Source organism: Eucyclogobius newberryi, unplaced genomic scaffold (assembly GCF_026437365.1).
Source record: "Eucyclogobius newberryi isolate DKJ021-1_F unplaced genomic scaffold, fEucNew1.0.hap1 SCAF_14, whole genome shotgun sequence".
Taxonomy (NCBI): domain Eukaryota; kingdom Metazoa; phylum Chordata; class Actinopteri; order Gobiiformes; family Gobiidae; genus Eucyclogobius; species Eucyclogobius newberryi.
Window position 1 is genome coordinate 24107288 of NW_027315768.1, and position 19177 is coordinate 24126464.

At 42.7% G+C, this 19177-nt stretch overlaps 1 protein-coding gene across 1 annotated transcript in view; it reads right to left on the reverse strand.

The window, feature by feature from the left end:
- heg1 (heart development protein with EGF-like domains 1) overlaps window positions 1-19177 on the reverse strand; it is a 29916-nt gene that overhangs the window by 2550 nt on the left and 8189 nt on the right. The window contains exons 4-8 of the mRNA XM_072444125.1: window positions 2292-2405; window positions 1108-1230; window positions 902-1005; window positions 757-812; window positions 524-684 (exon numbers count right to left, since the gene is read on the reverse strand). Of these exons, the coding sequence (XP_072300226.1) occupies window positions 524-684; window positions 757-812; window positions 902-1005; window positions 1108-1230; window positions 2292-2405 (558 nt within the window). The remainder of the gene's footprint in view (window positions 1-523; window positions 685-756; window positions 813-901; window positions 1006-1107; window positions 1231-2291; window positions 2406-19177) is intronic.

Here is a 19177-nt window from a genome sequence, read left to right on the forward strand (position 1 = left end):
GTTGGATTAGATCATTATATTTAAGATTTAGCTTAACAATCGTCCATAGCTTTACACTGTGTGAATACAAACACTGAAAGAATAGATGTAAGCCAGGGGCGTCCAAACTTTTTTCACCAACTTAAACAGGGCAGAGGGCCACAAACAACTTGACAATGTCGAATTTGTTGAATGACTAAGTGAATCATTCAAAATTTTGCATTTGATGTAATTGCGATGAGCCTCCACATCTTTAATTAGACCTGGAACATTAATATTAGGTTGGTATAACATCAATATGCCTGGATTTTCCCAATTTCACAGTAAAAAGTACTTGTTTTTGTTGTTTGGGATGACATAGCAGAAAGCTGGAGGGCCAACAAAAATTGGTCTGAGGGCCGCATTTGGCCCCCGGGCCCTAGTTTGGACATGATGACATGATGACATGATGTAAGCAAATGATCCTGGACGGTTCCCTTCTTTACAACGTACATGCCACATCCGTTGTCACACAGCACCCTCTAGTGGTGAAGAAGTTCTTTACCATGGTAAGAGAGCTGGTGGTGCAGCACCATGCGGCAGTGGGCCAATGAGGAGCTGCAGTTTGTCAGAGACATTTGGATGCTGTTGTAAACTTCAGAGCTCGTAACGTCAGCGGAGATGGAAAACACGTTCACAGCAAATATACGGACCCCGCCTTCCTCTCTGTGTGGACGCAGTTTTAAGTTACAAAGCAAGACAAAAACAATGAATTGAGTATAAAAGGCACTTAATTACTTTTTGCTCAGTGTAGACCGACTGTAGCCTCGAAGCACCGACAATGAGGCGTTGAGCTGAAGTAAGACAAAGTACAACGATTGTGAGAACTGATAAGAAAATGATTTAGGTTATGTTCTTAGTTTTATATGAAAATGTATCTCACCAGTTGTATTATTTCTCTCTGGATTTCATGCATCGTAGCACTTCTGAAGATAAGAGGGTCATGTGGCTGTCTGTTCACACTGAAAGTTCCCAGAAATGTCTTTGCTATAGAAAGAAACAGAAGCAAACCCATACAACCTATTTATCAAAGCAAAAATAAATAAAAAAGAACTCTAAAACTATGAAAATAACTTGAACGTGTATTACCTCTGGAGCAGGTGCGGCCGTCCTCCAGGTCAAAGCCCAGTGGACACTCGCAGCTGAAAGAGCCTCTTGTGTTCACACACCTGGAGCCGACAGGGCAGGGGTCACGCTCACACTCATTTACATCTGCACACACACAAGCACACAGACACACACACACAAGCACACAAACACACACACACACACACACACAAGCACACAGACACACACACACAAGCACACAAACACACACACACACACATGTAAACTTCAATTGTAAAACATCTTCTGCAAACATATACATTATTCTATTACAGCTATTCAGACATCAAACTTCTTTACCAACCAAAAGCCATACACAGTATTTTACTATAGTGACTTCAATTTCCACTGTAATTAACATTAAATATTTTGTTAACTTTATTATTATATAACCTTTACTTCACAACACATTTCACAGTATGATACATTGTTACAGGAAAAGAAAAGATAAGATAAGATAAGATATTCCTTTATTGTCCCACATGGGATAATATTGAAAGCACTCTATGTCACTGACAGAGCAACTCAAAAGGGGGGCTGTTTTCTAAATTATAATACTGATAAAAACCATGAGCTGATCAAAATAAACGTGCAAGTACTTGCAAGAAGTTAGTTCTATTTGACACTCAACATTTCAAATCTTGTCATACTACAAAACAACAACAAATTCCCCACCAGTTGATGTCGTAATTATCCTGAAAGGCCTAACCAGGCAGAATAAATAAATAACTACTGGTAAATGAATTAACAACATTGTCTCATGTTGATCAATATGTGATTTTCTGTATTAAATTATTAGTAAAGCTGAATGATTTAGATATGCTATATTTGTTTTACATTTATTTAAAAGAAGAATTCCATGCAGCCCGGTAGTGGAGTTGTTAAAACACAGCACAGTGTGCCAGGCTCCAAGTGCAGCCGGCTGCAGTGTTGTGAGATTGAATCCCGACTTCAAGAATTAACTGCATGTCTTCCCCTCTCTCATCCCCCATTTCGAGCTGTGTTTCCTGTCTAATAAAGCATTCTATTAATAAAAGGTACATTTTCCACCTGTTGGGAAGCATTAATAAATGAAAACAGACTAACATGCATTTCTGGACATGTTTGCAGAGGTCATGAGCAAAACATCTTAATATATAATGATCAGGACATAGTATGAACCTCACCCTCATTGCAGGTCGGTCCGGTCCAGGCTTGTTGACAGTGACAGGTGAACTGACGTCCTACGAAGTTGACACACATCCCATTGTTCAGACAAGGATTGGACACGCAGGGGTTTCCTAGTAAAGCAAATTTAATATAATCAGAAAAATACAGATTTATTGCCATCGTCTGTCAACAACATCATTCACAAACAAGGAATGTGCCTCAAATATGTGACCAGCTTTATGAAATATAACTTTCTGAAATATAACTTTCTGAATTGAACTTTCTGTCAAGTGATTATGACAAAGTGACATAAACAGCCAGATGAAAAGCACTTCTTTGGTTTGTAATAATAATAATAAATATAGCCGCAAGCGGCAATGATCGGCCCTCGCCACGCCGCCGCCACGCCGCCGCCACGCCGCCGCCACGCCGCCGCCACGCCGCCGCCACGCCGCCGCCACGCCGCCGCCACGCCGCAAGAGGAGGGGGCGCTAACGCGCCCCAATTGTCCTTTTATTACGCCTACTGCTGAATCTGTGACGCTGTCACATCTTCTCCCCTTAGTTTTACCATCAAAAAGCAATTTTATTTTGAATTCTTGGCAAAATGTGCGGCTTTGCCGCACAGACACCGTGACTCTTTGAATAAAAATGTGGATAACTTTTGATGGTCCTGAAGATGAGTCTCACCAAATTTCAGGTTAATATGTCTAACGCCCTGGGAGGAGTTTGTGAAAGTCTAAAGTGTAAACATGTTCTGGCGATTTCCCCATTGGAATAACATGGAAGGTTTCGGTCATCGTTACGGCAACGCCATAACAATTATGACATGGGTCTCATTGACTTTTTTGATGGGGATGCCAAAATTGAGTTGTGTGTCAAATTTCATATAATTTTGCAAAACTAAATATTTAACCTCCATATAAAATCTGTAGGGGGCGCTGTGGCTCCAAATTAATTTATTTCACTTCAAGTAGGTTTAGGGCAAAGAGTTTAACAACTGATTCTAATTTGACACAATTCGGACTTTATCTGCACAAACGGCAGAAATGTTAAATTTGGGAGATTTCTGAAATTCTTGCTACAGTTTGCGGCTTTGCCGCACAGAGACCGTGACAGGTATCAATGTAATTTGGATAACTTTTGATGTCCCACTCCTCAGTAGCATTTTCACCAAATTTCAGCTTTTTAGGGCCAACGCCCTGGGAGGAGTTCGTAAAAGTACGACGTTTGGAAAAACTCCGAAGTCATGTTTAGCCATTTTTGAAGCAATATGGCCGACATTTTGTTGGGCGGACGGCGTTGCCGTAATAATATTTTTTACTTCTCTTGTCACCATCTACCTCTGCGCCAAATTTCATGATTCTACGATCAGATTTTTTTTTGGGTCATTTCCCATCTCTCAATGCATTTTTGGTACATTTGGGGGCGCTGACGCGCCATTTTTTTAATTTTAGAAAAGGGAAATAGCCAGAATGTAGAGAGGCACGATTTTTAGAGGTGTGCAAATTTTTGTGACTTTTCGTCAATGTTCACTGGGTGAAAAATAGGGGGGTTGGTCCCGAGAAGAAAGAAAGAAAGAAGAATTAAAGCCGCAAGCGGCATCCAACGGCCCTCGCGGGCCGCCGGCCTTCCAACTCTGCGCTTTCGACTTGATAAAGATGGCGCCCTTATTGTGTTGAATTAAAAAAGAACTTGACAGACGGCGACACATTGGACATGGCCAATCCAGTGGAAATGAACACAAATGTCGGTCAAATGTGCGGGTCCGCCGCACAGAGACCGTGACACTTGGAATAAAAATATGGATAAGTTTTGATGCCCCGCTTGTGTAGATGATTTTCCCCAAATATGAGTTTGATCGGACAATCGCCCTAGGAGGAGTTTGTTAAAGTGTGAAGCGTAAAAATGTGGTGATTTGAGCGATTCTACGATTTTCCCATAAGGATAACATGGGATGTTTCTGTCAACGCTACGGTTACGCTGTACAAAATATGACTTTGGCTCTCATACTTTTATGATCAGGATGGCAAATTAGAATTTTGTTCAAAATATCATGTCATTTGTAAAAACTCTATTGTTTATAGGCCACTCTGAAGGCCAAATAGTCAGAATTCTGGGAAACGTTTGCGGCTCCGTCGCACAAAGACCGTAAAAGTTATCCTTAAAATTTGGATAACTTTAGATACACCACTTGTCTAGAGGACGTACACCGATTTTGAGGTTGGTGGGCAAAACGCACTAGGAGGACTTCGTTAAAGTGTAAAACATAAAAATGTGGTAATTTGAGAGATTTTGTGGTTTTCCCATAGGGATAACATGGGAGGTTTATGTCATCGCTACGACTACAGCGTAAAAATTTAGGCATTTTTGTGATTGGCTTTTGTGATCGGGACGGCAAAATAGAATTTTGGGTAAAGTTTAGACAATTTTGGTAAAACTAATTTTTGACCTTCAATGTTAATTTAAAGGTCACTCTGTAGGGGGCGCTATCACTGCCATTTCAATTTTGTCAGCCTAAACTGGTCCAAACTAGAAAGTTTAACAAATGATTCAAATTTGGTCCTAATCGGACTGGTTTTGATCAAATGGGAGCAATTTTTAGACCTGCAATATTCCAAAATAAGTTGTCCAACTTTGCGGCTGCGCCGCACACAGACCGTAAAAGGTATCTCAAAAAATTGAATAACTTTAGATGCCCCACTTGTCCAGAGGACGTACGCCGATTTTGAAGTCGGTGGGCAAAACGCCCTAGGAGGAGTTCGTCAAAGTTTGACGTGAACAAAATGGCTAACACAGCGTGTTTTCATTTTCAAAGGAAGATGGTGGCCATAGGGTAAGTCTGGGGGCGTGGCCACAATAATATTTTTTTTTTGGCCTCACAAGAGGAATGCGTGTCCCGAATTTCGTAGCTCTACGACAAAGTTGACCTCGGGGCGTCTTCCATAGGCGCAATGTATTTTGACTTTTGTCGGAGGCGCTGTCGCGCCATTTTTTAACGCAAAAAAAAATGGCCCAGAAAAAACAAAATTTTTCACCGATTCTGAATTTTGGGCAAAGTTTGGTGAGTTTTTGAGCATGTTCAGGGGGTCAAATTAGAGATCAAAGCGCTGAAGAAGAACAAGAAAAATTAAAGCCGCAAGCGGCATCCAACGGCCCTCGCGGGCCGCCGGCCTTCCGACTCTGCGCTTTTGACTTGATAAAGATGGCGCCCTTATTGTGTGTTGAATAAAAAAAGAACTTGACAGACGGCGACACATTGGACATGGCCAATCCAGTGCAAATGAACACAAGTGTCAGTCAAATTTGCTGCGCCGCCGCACAGAGACCGTAGCACTTGGAATAAAAATATGGATAACTTTTGATGCCGCGCTTGTGTAGATGATTTTTCCCAAAGTAAAGCTTGATCGAGCTATTGCCCACGGAGGAGTTTGTTAAAGTGTGAAGCGTAAATGTGAACATTTCAAGGATTTGGCGTTTTTCCCATTTGTGACAGTATATTTGCAGCTCCACGGCACAGAGACCGTACCACTTAAAATCAAAATATGGATAACTTTTGATGCCCCGTTTGTGTAGATGATTTTCCCCAAATATGAGCTTTATCGGGCAATCGGCCTAGGAGGAGTTCGTTAAAGTGTGAAGCGTAAAAATGTGGTGATTTTAGAGATTTCGCTGTTTTCCCATTTCTGACATATATTTGCGGGTCCGCCACACAGAGACCGTAGCACTTAGAATCAAAATATGGATAAGTTTTGATGCCCCGCTTGTGTAGATGATATTCTCCAAATATGAACTTGATCGGACAATTGCCCTAGGAGGAGTTCGTTAAAGTGTGAAGCGTAAAAATGTGGTGATTTGAGCGATTCTACGATTTTCCCAAAAGGATAACATGGGATGTTTCTGTCAACGCTACGGTTACGCCGTACAAAATATGACTTTGGCTCTCATACTTTATGATCAGGATGGCAAATTAGAATTTTGTTCAAAATATCATGTCATTTGGAAAAACTCTATTGTTTATAGGCCACTCTGAAGGCCAAATAGTCAGAATTCTGGGAAACGTTTGCGGCTCCGTCGCACAGAGACCGTAAAAGCTATCCTTAAAATTTGGATAACTTTAGATGCCCCACTTGTCTAGAGGACGTACACCGATTTTGAGGTCGGTGGGCAAAACGCACTAGGAGGACTTCGTTAAAGTGTGAAACAGAAAAATGTGGATATTCGAGAGATTTAGCGGTTTTCCCATAGGGATAACATGGGAGGTTTATGTCATCGCTACGACTACGCCGTAAAAATTAGGGCATTTGTCTGATTGGCTTTTTTGATCGCGACGCCAAAATAGAATTTTGGGTAAAGTTTAGAAAATTTTGGTAAAACTAATTTTTGACCTTCAATGTTAATTTAAAGGTCACTCTGTAGGGGGCGCTATCGCGCCCATTTCAATTTTGTCATCATAAACTGGTCCAAACTAGAAAGTTGAACAACTGAATCAAATTTGGTCCTAATCGGACTTGTTTTGATCAAATGGGAACAATTTTTAGACCTGCAATATCCCAAAATAAGTTGTCCAACTTTGCGGCTGCGCCGCACACAGACCGTAAAAGGTATCTCAAAAAATTGAATAACTTTAGATGCCCCACTTGTCCAGAGGACGTCAGCCGATTTTGAAGTCGGTGGGCAAAACGCCCTAGGAGGAGTTCGTCAAAGTTTGACGTGAACAAAATGGCTAACACAGCGTGTTTTCATTTTCAAAGGAAGATGGCGGGCATAGGGTAATTCTGGGGGCGTGGCCACAATAATATTTGTTTTTTGTCCTCACAAGAGGAACGCGTGTTCCGAATTTCGTAGCTCTACGACAAAGTTGACCTCCGGGCGTCTCCCATAGGCGCAATGTATTTTGACTTTTGTCGGTGGCGCTGTCGCGCCATTTTTTAACGAAAAAAAAAATGGCCCAGAAAAAACAAAATTTTTCGCCGATTTTGAATTTTGGGTAAAGTTTGGTGAGTTTTTGAGCATGTTCAGGGGGTCAAATTAGAGCTCAAAAAGCAGAAGAACAAGAAAAATAATAAAAATTAAAGCCGCAAGCGGCATCCAACGGCCCTCGCGGGCCGCCGGCCTTCCGACTCTGCGCTTCTGACTTGATAAAGATGGCGCCCTTATTGTGTCTTGAATAAAAAAAGAACTTGACAGACGGCGACACATTGGACATGGCCAATCCAGTGCAAATGAACACAAGTGTCAGTCAAATTTGCTGCGCCGCCGCACAGAGACCGTAGCACTTGGAATAAAAATATGGATACCTTTTGATGCCCCGCTTGTGTAGATGATTTTTCCCAAAGTAAAGCTTGATCGAGCTATTGCCCACGGAGGAGTTTGTTAAAGTGTGAAGCGTAAATGTGAACATTTCAAGGATTTGGCGTTTTTCCCATTTGTGACAGTATATTTGCAGCTCCACGGCACAGAGACCGTACCACTTAAAATCAAAATATGGATAACTTTTGATGCCCCGTTTGTGTAGATGATTTTCCCCAAATATGAGCTTGATCGGGCAATCGCCCTAGGAGGAGTTCGTTAAAGTGTGAAGCGTAAAAATGTGGTGATTTTAGAGATTTCGCTGTTTTCCCATTTCTGACATATATTTGCGGGTCCGCCACACAGAGACCGTAGCACTTAGAATCAAAATATGGGTAAGTTTTGATGCCCCGCTTGTGTAGATGATATTCTCCAAATATGAACTTGATCGGACAATCGCCCTAGGAGGAGTTCATTAAAGTGTGAAGCGTAAAAATGTGGTGATTTGAGCGATTCTACGATTTTCCCATAAGGATAACATGGGATGTTTCTGTCAACGCTACGGTTACGCCGTACAAAATATGACTTTGGCTCTCATACTTTTATGATCAGGATGGCAAATTAGAATTTTGTTCAAAATATCATGTCATTTGGAAAAACTCTATTGTTTATAGGCCACTCTGAAGGCCAAATAGTCAGAATTCTGGGAAACGTTTGCGGCTCCGTCGCACAAAGACCGTAAAAGTTATCCTTAAAATTTGGATAACTTTAGATACACCACTTGTCTAGAGGACGTACACCGATTTTGAGGTTGGTGGGCAAAACGCACTAGGAGGACTTCGTTAAAGTGTAAAACATAAAAATGTGGTAATTTGAGAGATTTTGTGGTTTTCCCATAGGGATAACATGGGAGGTTTCTGTCATCGCTACGACTACGGCGTAAAAATTTAGGCATTTTTGTGATTGGCTTTTGTGATCGGGACGGCAAAATAGAATTTTGGGTAAAGTTTAGACAATTTTGGTAAAACTAATTTTTGACCTTCAATGTTAATTTAAAGGTCACTCTGTAGGGGGCGCTATCACTGCCATTTCAATTTTGTCAGCCTAAACTGGTCCAAACTAGAAAGTTTAACAACTGATTCAAATTTGGTCCTAATCGGACTGGTTTTGATCAAATGGGAGCAATTTTTAGACCTGCAATATTCCAAAATAAGTTGTCCAACTTTGCGGCTGCGCCGCACACAGACCGTAAAAGGTATCTCAAAAAATTGAATAACTTTAGATGCCCCACTTGTCCAGAGGACGTACGCCGATTTTGAAGTCGGTGGGCAAAACGCCCTAGGAGGAGTTCGTCAAAGTTTGACGTAAACAAAATGGCTAACTCAGCTTGTTTTCATTTTCAAAGGAAGATGGCGGCCATAGGGTAAGTTTGGGGGCGTGGCCACAATGTTTTTTTTTGTTTATCCTCACGAGAGGAATGCGTGTCCCGAATTTCGTAGCTTTACGCCAAAGTTGACCTCGGGGCGTCTCCCATAGGCGCAATGTATTTTGACTTTTGTCGGTGGCGCTGTCGCGTCATTTTTTAACGAAAAAAAAAATGGCCCAGAAAAAATAAAATTTTTCACCGATTCTGAATTTTGGGCAAAGTTTGGTGAGTTTTTGAGCATGTTCAGGGGGTCAAATTAGAGATCAAAGCGCTGAAGAAGAACAAGAAAAATTAAAGCCGCAAGCGGCATCCAACGGCCCTCGCGGGCCGCCGGCCTTCCGACTCTGCGCTTTTGACTTGATAAAGATGGCGCCCTTATTGTGTCTTGAATAAAAAAAGAACTTGACAGACGGCGACACATTGGACATGGCCAATCCAGTGCAAATGAACACAAGTGTCAGTCAAATTTGCTGCGCCGCCGCACAGAGACCGTAGCACTTGGAATAAAAATATGGATACCTTTTGATGCCCCGCTTGTGTAGATGATTTTTCCCAAAGTAAAGCTTGATCGAGCTATTGCCCACGGAGGAGTTTGTTAAAGTGTGAAGCGTAAATGTGAACATTTCAAGGATTTGGCGTTTTTCCCATTTGTGACAGTATATTTGCAGCTCCACGGCACAGAGACCGTACCACTTAAAATCAAAATATGGATAACTTTTGATGCCCCGTTTGTGTAGATGATTTTCCCCAAATATGAGCTTGATCGGGCAATCGCCCTAGGAGGAGTTCGTTAAAGTGTGAAGCGTAAAAATGTGGTGATTTTAGAGATTTCGCTGTTTTCCCATTTCTGACATATATTTGCGGGTCCGCCACACAGAGACCGTAGCACTTAGAATCAAAATATGGGTAAGTTTTGATGCCCCGCTTGTGTAGATGATATTCTCCAAATATGAACTTGATCGGACAATCGCCCTAGGAGGAGTTCATTAAAGTGTGAAGCGTAAAAATGTGGTGATTTGAGCGATTCTACGATTTTCCCATAAGGATAACATGGGATGTTTCTGTCAACGCTACGGTTACGCCGTACAAAATATGACTTTGGCTCTCATACTTTTATGATCAGGATGGCAAATTAGAATTTTGTTCAAAATATCATGTCATTTGGAAAAACTCTATTGTTTATAGGCCACTCTGAAGGCCAAATAGTCAGAATTCTGGGAAACGTTTGCGGCTCCGTCGCACAAAGACCGTAAAAGTTATCCTTAAAATTTGGATAACTTTAGATACACCACTTGTCTAGAGGACGTACACCGATTTTGAGGTTGGTGGGCAAAACGCACTAGGAGGACTTCGTTAAAGTGTAAAACATAAAAATGTGGTAATTTGAGAGATTTTGTGGTTTTCCCATAGGGATAACATGGGAGGTTTCTGTCATCGCTACGACTACGGCGTAAAAATTTAGGCATTTTTGTGATTGGCTTTTGTGATCGGGACGGCAAAATAGAATTTTGGGTAAAGTTTAGACAATTTTGGTAAAACTAATTTTTGACCTTCAATGTTAATTTAAAGGTCACTCTGTAGGGGGCGCTATCACTGCCATTTCAATTTTGTCAGCCTAAACTGGTCCAAACTAGAAAGTTTAACAACTGATTCAAATTTGGTCCTAATCGGACTGGTTTTGATCAAATGGGAGCAATTTTTAGACCTGCAATATTCCAAAATAAGTTGTCCAACTTTGCGGCTGCGCCGCACACAGACCGTAAAAGGTATCTCAAAAAATTGAATAACTTTAGATGCCCCACTTGTCCAGAGGACGTACGCCGATTTTGAAGTCGGTGGGCAAAACGCCCTAGGAGGAGTTCGTCAAAGTTTGACGTAAACAAAATGGCTAACTCAGCTTGTTTTCATTTTCAAAGGAAGATGGCGGCCATAGGGTAAGTTTGGGGGCGTGGCCACAATGTTTTTTTTTGTTTATCCTCACGAGAGGAATGCGTGTCCCGAATTTCGTAGCTTTACGCCAAAGTTGACCTCGGGGCGTCTCCCATAGGCGCAATGTATTTTGACTTTTGTCGGTGGCGCTGTCGCGCCATTTTTTAACGAAAAAAAAAAATGGCCCAGAAAAAATAAAATTTTTCACCGATTCTGAATTTTGGGCAAAGTTTGGTGAGTTTTTGAGCATGTTCAGGGGGTCAAATTAGAGATCAAAGCGCTGAAGAAGAACAAGAAAAATTAAAGCCGCAAGCGGCATCCAACGGCCCTCGCGGGCCGCCGGCCTTCCGACTCTGCGCTTTTGACTTGATAAAGATGGCGCCCTTATTGTGTCTTGAATAAAAAAAGAACTTGACAGACGGCGACACATTGGACATGGCCAATCCAGTGCAAATGAACACAAGTGTCAGTCAAATTTGCTGCGCCGCCGCACAGAGACCGTAGCACTTGGAATAAAAATATGGATACCTTTTGATGCCCCGCTTGTGTAGATGATTTTTCCCAAAGTAAAGCTTGATCGAGCTATTGCCCACGGAGGAGTTTGTTAAAGTGTGAAGCGTAAATGTGAACATTTCAAGGATTTGGCGTTTTTCCCATTTGTGACAGTATATTTGCAGCTCCACGGCACAGAGACCGTACCACTTAAAATCAAAATATGGATAACTTTTGATGCCCCGTTTGTGTAGATGATTTTCCCCAAATATGAGCTTGATCGGGCAATCGCCCTAGGAGGAGTTCGTTAAAGTGTGAAGCGTAAAAATGTGGTGATTTTAGAGATTTCGCTGTTTTCCCATTTCTGACATATATTTGCGGGTCCGCCACACAGAGACCGTAGCACTTAGAATCAAAATATGGGTAAGTTTTGATGCCCCGCTTGTGTAGATGATATTCTCCAAATATGAACTTGATCGGACAATCGCCCTAGGAGGAGTTCATTAAAGTGTGAAGCGTAAAAATGTGGTGATTTGAGCGATTCTACGATTTTCCCATAAGGATAACATGGGATGTTTCTGTCAACGCTACGGTTACGCCGTACAAAATATGACTTTGGCTCTCATACTTTTATGATCAGGATGGCAAATTAGAATTTTGTTCAAAATATCATGTCATTTGGAAAAACTCTATTGTTTATAGGCCACTCTGAAGGCCAAATAGTCAGAATTCTGGGAAACGTTTGCGGCTCCGTCGCACAAAGACCGTAAAAGTTATCCTTAAAATTTGGATAACTTTAGATGCACCACTTGTCTAGAGGACGTACACCGATTTTGAGGTTGGTGGGCAAAACGCACTAGGAGGACTTCGTTAAAGTGTAAAACATAAAAATGTGGTAATTTGAGAGATTTTGTGGTTTTCCCATAGGGATAACATGGGAGGTTTCTGTCATCGCTACGACTACGGCGTAAAAATTTAGGCATTTTTGTGATTGGCTTTTGTGATCGGGACGGCAAAATAGAATTTTGGGTAAAGTTTAGACAATTTTGGTAAAACTAATTTTTGACCTTCAATGTTAATTTAAAGGTCACTCTGTAGGGGGCGCTATCACTGCCATTTCAATTTTGTCAGCCTAAACTGGTCCAAACTAGAAAGTTTAACAACTGATTCAAATTTGGTCCTAATCGGACTGGTTTTGATCAAATGGGAGCAATTTTTAGACCTGCAATATTCCAAAATAAGTTGTCCAACTTTGCGGCTGCGCCGCACACAGACCGTAAAAGGTATCTCAAAAAATTGAATAACTTTAGATGCCCCACTTGTCCAGAGGACGTACGCCGATTTTGAAGTCGGTGGGCAAAACGCCCTAGGAAGAGTTCGTCAAAGTTTGACGTAAACAAAATGGCTAACTCAGCTTGTTTTCATTTTCAAAGGAAGATGGCGGCCATAGGGTAAGTTTGGGGGCGTGGCCACAATGTTTTTTTTTGTTTATCCTCACGAGAGGAATGCGTGTCCCGAATTTCGTAGCTTTACGCCAAAGTTGACCTCGGGGCGTCTCCCATAGGCGCAATGTATTTTGACTTTTGTCGGTGGCGCTGTCGCGCCATTTTTTAACGAAAAAAAAAAATGGCCCAGAAAAAATAAAATTTTTCACCGATTCTGAATTTTGGGCAAAGTTTGGTGAGTTTTTGAGCATGTTCAGGGGGTCAAATTAGAGATCAAAGCGCTGAAGAAGAACAAGAAAAATTAAAGCCGCAAGCGGCATCCAACGGCCCTCGCGGGCCGCCGGCCTTCCGACTCTGCTCTCTGCATTTTACAGAGTTGGCGCTAACGCAATTGTCTAAGAACTAAGACAGCGACACATTGGACATGTACAAAGCTGTGCTTAACCAGTGCAAATGAACACAAATGACCGTGACACTTGGAATAAAAATATGGATAACTTTTGATGCTCCGCTTGTGTAGATTATTTTCCCCAAATATGAGCTTGATCGAGCTATTGCCCACAGAGGAGTTCATTAAAGTGTGAAGCATAAATGTGAACATTTCAAGGATTTGGCGTTTTTCCCATTTGTGACATATATTTGCGGGTCCGCCACACAGAGACCGTAGCACTTAAAATCAAAATATGGATAACTTTTGATGCCCCATTTGTGTAGATGATTTCCCCAAATATAAGTTTGATCGGACAATCGCCCTAGGAGGAGTTTGTTAAAGTGTGAAGCATAAAAATGTGGTGATTTGAGCGATGTTGCGGTTTTCCCATAGGGATAACATGGGAGGTTTCTGTCATCGCTACGACTACGCCGTAAAAAATAAGGCATTTGTCTGATTGGCTTTTTTGATCGGGACGCCAAAATAGAATTTTGGGTAAAGTTTAGACAATTTTGGTAAAACTAATTTTTGACCTTCAATGTTAATTTAAAGGTCACTCTGTAGGGGGCGCTATCGCGCCCATTTCAATTTTGTCATCATAAACTGGTCCAAACTAGAAAGTTTAACAATTTGGTCCTAATCGGACTCGTTTTGATCAAATGGGAGCAATTTTTAGATCTGCAATATTCCAAAATAAGTTGTCCAACTTTGCGGCTGCGCCGCACACAGACCGTAAAAGGTATCTCAAAAAATTGAATAACTTTAGATGCCCCACTTGTCCAGAGGACGTCCGCCGATTTTGAAGTCGGTGGGCAAAACGCCCTAGGAGGAGTTCGTCAAAGTTTGACTTGAACAAAATGGCTAACACAGCGTGTTTTCATTTTCAAAGGAAGATGGCGGCCATAGGGTAAGTCTGGGGGCGTGGCCACAATGATTTTTTTTTTTTGTCCTCACGAGAGGAATGCGTGTCCCGAATTTCGTAGCTTTACGACAAAGTTGACCTCGGGGCGTCTCCCATAGGCGCAATGTATTTTGACTTTTGTCGGTGGCGCTGTCGCGCCATTTTTTACCGAAAAAAAAAATGGCCCAGAAAAAACAAAATTTTTCGCCGATTCTGAATTTTGGGCAAAGTTTGGTGAGTTTTTGAGCATGTTCAGGGGGTCAAATTAGAGTTCAAAGCGCTGAAGAAGAACAATAAAAAAAATAATAATATTTTTAGCAAAAACAATATAGCCGTTTCCACTATAACAACAAATTATACATCGTTTGAAAGCTCTAAGCCTTCCCGATGCCGCCATGGGGTGGAATCATCATTACGAGCGCTTACGCGCTCGTCACTCCCTATTCCGTCGGGATGCCCCGCCCACTCCCCATAGACTTCCATTGATTTGAGCAGATACAAGCATGGCCCATGCCTGCGGCATGGATTCTCGCGTACGGGACGATGCCAGGAGGGTTTTTGGAGGAATGCAGCGCTTCGCGCTGCTGTTGTCAACAATTAGTGAATGGGCTACGCCCATTCACTAATTGTTGACTATTTCTGTCATAGCAGGAGTAAGTATGCATGATCCATGCCTTCGGCATGGGCTAGTTCACTGTACTTGCCAGGGGCGACGGGGCACCAAACATGCCTTCGGCAGCGTTGCGGGAGCAATAGGCCCTCCGCCCTGCTGGGGCTCGGGCCTAATTAAAGCCGCAAGCGGCATCCAACGGCCCTCGCGGGCCGCCGGCCTTCCGACTCTGCGCTTTCGACTTGATAAAGATGGCGCCCTTATTGTGTGTTGAATTAAAAAAGAACTTGACAGACGGGGACACATTGGACATGGCCAATCCAGTGCAAATCAACACAAGTGTCAGTCAAATTTGCTGCGCCGCCGCACAGAGACCTTAGCACTTGGAATAAAAATATGGATAACTTTTGATGCCGCGCTTGTGTAGATGATATTTCCCAAAGTAAAGCTTGATCGAGCTATTGCCCACGGAGGAGTTTGTTAAAGTGTGAAGCGTAAATGTGAACATTTCAAGGATTTGGCGTTTTTCCCATTTGTGACAGTATATTTGCAGCTCCACGGCACAGAGACCGTACCACTTAAAATCAAAATATGACTAACTTTTGATGCCCCGTTTGTGTAGATGATTTTCCCCAAATATGAGCTTGATCGGGCAATCGCCCTAGGAGGAGTTCGTTAAAGTGTGAAGCGTAAAAATGTGGTGAGTTGAGCGATTCTACGATTTTCCCATAAGGATAACATGGGATGTTTCTGTCAACGCTACGGTTACGCCGTACAAAATATGACTTTGGCTCTCATACTTTTATCATCAGGATGGCAAATTAGAATTTTGTTCAAAATAACATGTCATTTGGAAAAACTCTATTGTTTATAGACCACTCTGAAGGCCAAATAGTCAGAATTCTGGGAAACGTTTGCGGCTCCGTCGCACAGAGACCGTAAAAGTTATCCTTAAAATTTGGATAACTTTAGATGCCCCACTTGTCTAGAGGACGTACACCAATTTTGAGGTTGGTGGGCAAAACGCACTAGGAGGACTTCGTTAAAGTGTAAAACATAAAAATGTGGTAATTTGAGAGATTTTGTGGTTTTCCCATAGGGATAACATGGGAGGTTTCTGTCATCGCTACGACTACGCCGTAAAAAATTAGGCATTTTTGTGATTGGCTTTTGTGATCGGGACGGCAAAGTAGAATTTTGGGTAAAGTTTAGACAATTTTGGTAAAACTAATTTTTGACCTTCAATGTTAATTTAAAGGTCACTCTGTAGGGGGCGCTATCGCGCCCATTTCAATTTTGTCAGCCTAAACTGGTCCAAACTAGAAAGTTTAACAACTGATTCAAATTTGGTCCTAATCGGACTGGTTTTGATCAAATGGGAACAATTTTTAGATCTGCAATATTCCAAAATAAGTTGTCCAACTTTGCGGCTGCGCCGCACACAGACCGTAAAAGGTATCTCATAAAATTGGATAACTTTAGATGTCCCACTTGTCCAGAGGACGTACGCCGATTTTGAAGTCGGTGGGCAAAACGCCCTAGGAGGAGTTCGTCAAAGTTTGACGTAAACAAAATGGCTAACTCAGCTTGTTTTCATTTTCAAAGGAAGATGGCGGCCATAGGGTAAGTCTGGGGGCGTGGCCACAATAATATTTTTTTTTTGTCCTCACGAGAGGAATGCGTGTCCCGAATTTCGTAGCTTTACGCCAAAGTTGACCTCGGGGCGTCTCCCATAGGCGCAATGTATTTTGACTTTTGTCGGTGGCGCTGTCGCGCCATTTTTTAACGAAAAAAAAAATGGCCCAGAAAAAATCAAATTTTTCGCCGATTCTGAATTTTGGGCAAAGTTTGGTGAGTTTTTGAGCATGTTCAGGGGGTCAAATTAGAGCTCAAAAAGCAGAAGAACAAGAAAAAATATAGCCGCAAGCGGCAATGATCGGCCCTCGCCACGCCGCCGCCACACCGCCGCCACGCCGCAAGAGGAGGGGGCGCTAACGCGCCCCAATTGTCCTTTTATTACGCTAAACATAACTAAACATTTAACCTCCATATAAAATCTGTAGGGGGCGCTGTGGCGCCAAATTAATTTATTTCACTTCAAGTAGGTTTAGGGCAAAGAGTTTAACAACTGATTCTAATTTGACGCAATTCGGACTTTATCTGCGCAAACGGCAGAAATTTTAAATATGGGAGATTTCTGAAATTCTAGCTACAGTTTGCGGCTTCGCCGCACAGAGACCGTGAGAGGTATCAATGTAATTTGGATAACTTTTCATGTCCCACTCCTCAGTAGCATTTTCACCAAATTTCAGCTTTTTAGGGCCAACGCCCTTGGAGGAGTTCGTAAAAGTACGACGTTTGGAAAAACTCCGAAGTCATGTTTAGCCATTTTTGAAGCAATATGGCCGACATTTGGTTGGGCGGACGGCGTTGCCGTAATAATATTTTTTACTTCTCTTGTCACCATCTACCTCTGCGCCAAATTTCATGATTCTACGATCATATTTTTTTTGGGTCATTTCCCATCTCTCAATGCATTTTTGGTACATTTGGTGGCGCTGACGCGCCAATTTTTTTTATTTTAGAAAAGGGAAATAGCCAGAATGTAGAGAGGCACGATTTTTAGAGGCGTGCAAATTTTTGTGACTTTTCGTCAATGTTCACTGGGTGAAAAATAGGGGGGTTGGTCCCGAGAAGAAGAAAGAAAGAAAGAAAGAAAGAATAATATTCCGATGCGAAAACAATGTTTCCCATTTTTCAAATATCATAAACTATACATTTTCGGAAAGCGCTCGCGCTTTCCTACCTCATGGTGTGGGTCCCTGGTCACTGACGGGTACTTTCGATAATTTTGAGTGGGCTCCGCCCACTTTGTGTTTTTGGCCCTCTATACAGTAATAATGTTCAATTTTTGCATTACATGCTTATATGCACGGAACATGCAAGAGATGGGGAACGTATTCGTGAGCTACTTAGCGCAAATGAGTGCTTTATATGGGGATGACGACCGCTTCGCGGTCGTCATCCCAATGTAAAGTGCTCGTTTAGTGCGAACTTTTGCACGGGCTTCGCCCGTTTACAACGGTAATGTTCCATTTTCCTACAACTAATTAGTATGCACGGGGCGTGCATGAGTGGAGGAGTGCGTTAGTGAGTGTTTGGAAGTGGGCGAGCGCTTCGCGCTCGATTTCGTGCGCACTGCGTGCGCACTTTCGCAGCCGTGCTTCGCACGGCCTTACGAGATTAATAGGCCTCTCGCCAGCTTGTGGCGCTCGGGCCTAATAAAAATAATATTTTTAGCAAAAACAATATAGCCGTTTCCACTATAACAACAAATTATACATCGTTTGAAAGCTCTAAGCCTTCCCGATGCCGCCATGGGGTGGAATCATCATTACGAGCGCTTACGCGCTCGTCACTCCCTATTCCGTCGGGATGCCCCGCCCACTCCCCATAGACTTCCATTGATTTGAGCAGATACAAGCATGGCCCATGCCTGCGGCATGGATTCTCGCGTACGGGACGATGCCAGGAGGGTTTTTGGAGGAATGCAGCGCTTCGCGCTGCTGTTGTCAACAATTAGTGAATGGGCTACGCCCATTCACTAATTGTTGACTGTTTCTGTCATAGCAGGAGTAAGTATGCATGATCCATGCCTTCGGCATGGGCTAGTTCACTGTACTTGCCAGGGGCGACGGGGTACCAAACATGCGGGCTGCGCCCGCATGTTTGGTCAGACAGTTGCAACACTGCCTTCGGCAGCGTTGCGGGAGCAATAGGCCCTCCGCCCTGCTGGGGCTCGGGCCTAATAATATTCCGATGCGAAAACAATGTTTCCCATTTTTCAAATATCATAAACTATACATTTTCGGAAAGCGCTCGCGCTTTCCTACCTCATGGTGTGGGTCCCTGGTCACTGACGGGTACTTTCGTTAATTTTGAGTGGGCTCCGCCCACTTTGTGTTTTTGGCCCTCTATACAGTAATAATGTTCAATTTTTGCATTACATGCTTATATGCACGGAACATGCAAGAGATGGGGAACGTATTCGTGAGCTACTTAGGGCAAATGAGTTTATATGGGGAGTTTATATGGGGATGACGACCGCATCTCAATTTAAAATGCTCGTTTAGTGCGCACTTTTGCACGGGCTTCGCCCGTTTACAACGGTAATGTTCCATTTTCCTACTACTAATTAGTATGCATGGGGCGTGCATGAGTGAAGGAGTGCGTTAGTGAGTGTTTGGAAGTGGGCGAGCGCTTTGCGCTCAATTTCGTGCGCACTACGTGCGCACTTTCGCAGCCGTGCTTTGCACGGCCTTACGAGATTAATAGGCCTCTCGCCAGCTTGTGGCGCTCGGGCCTAATAATAATAACTT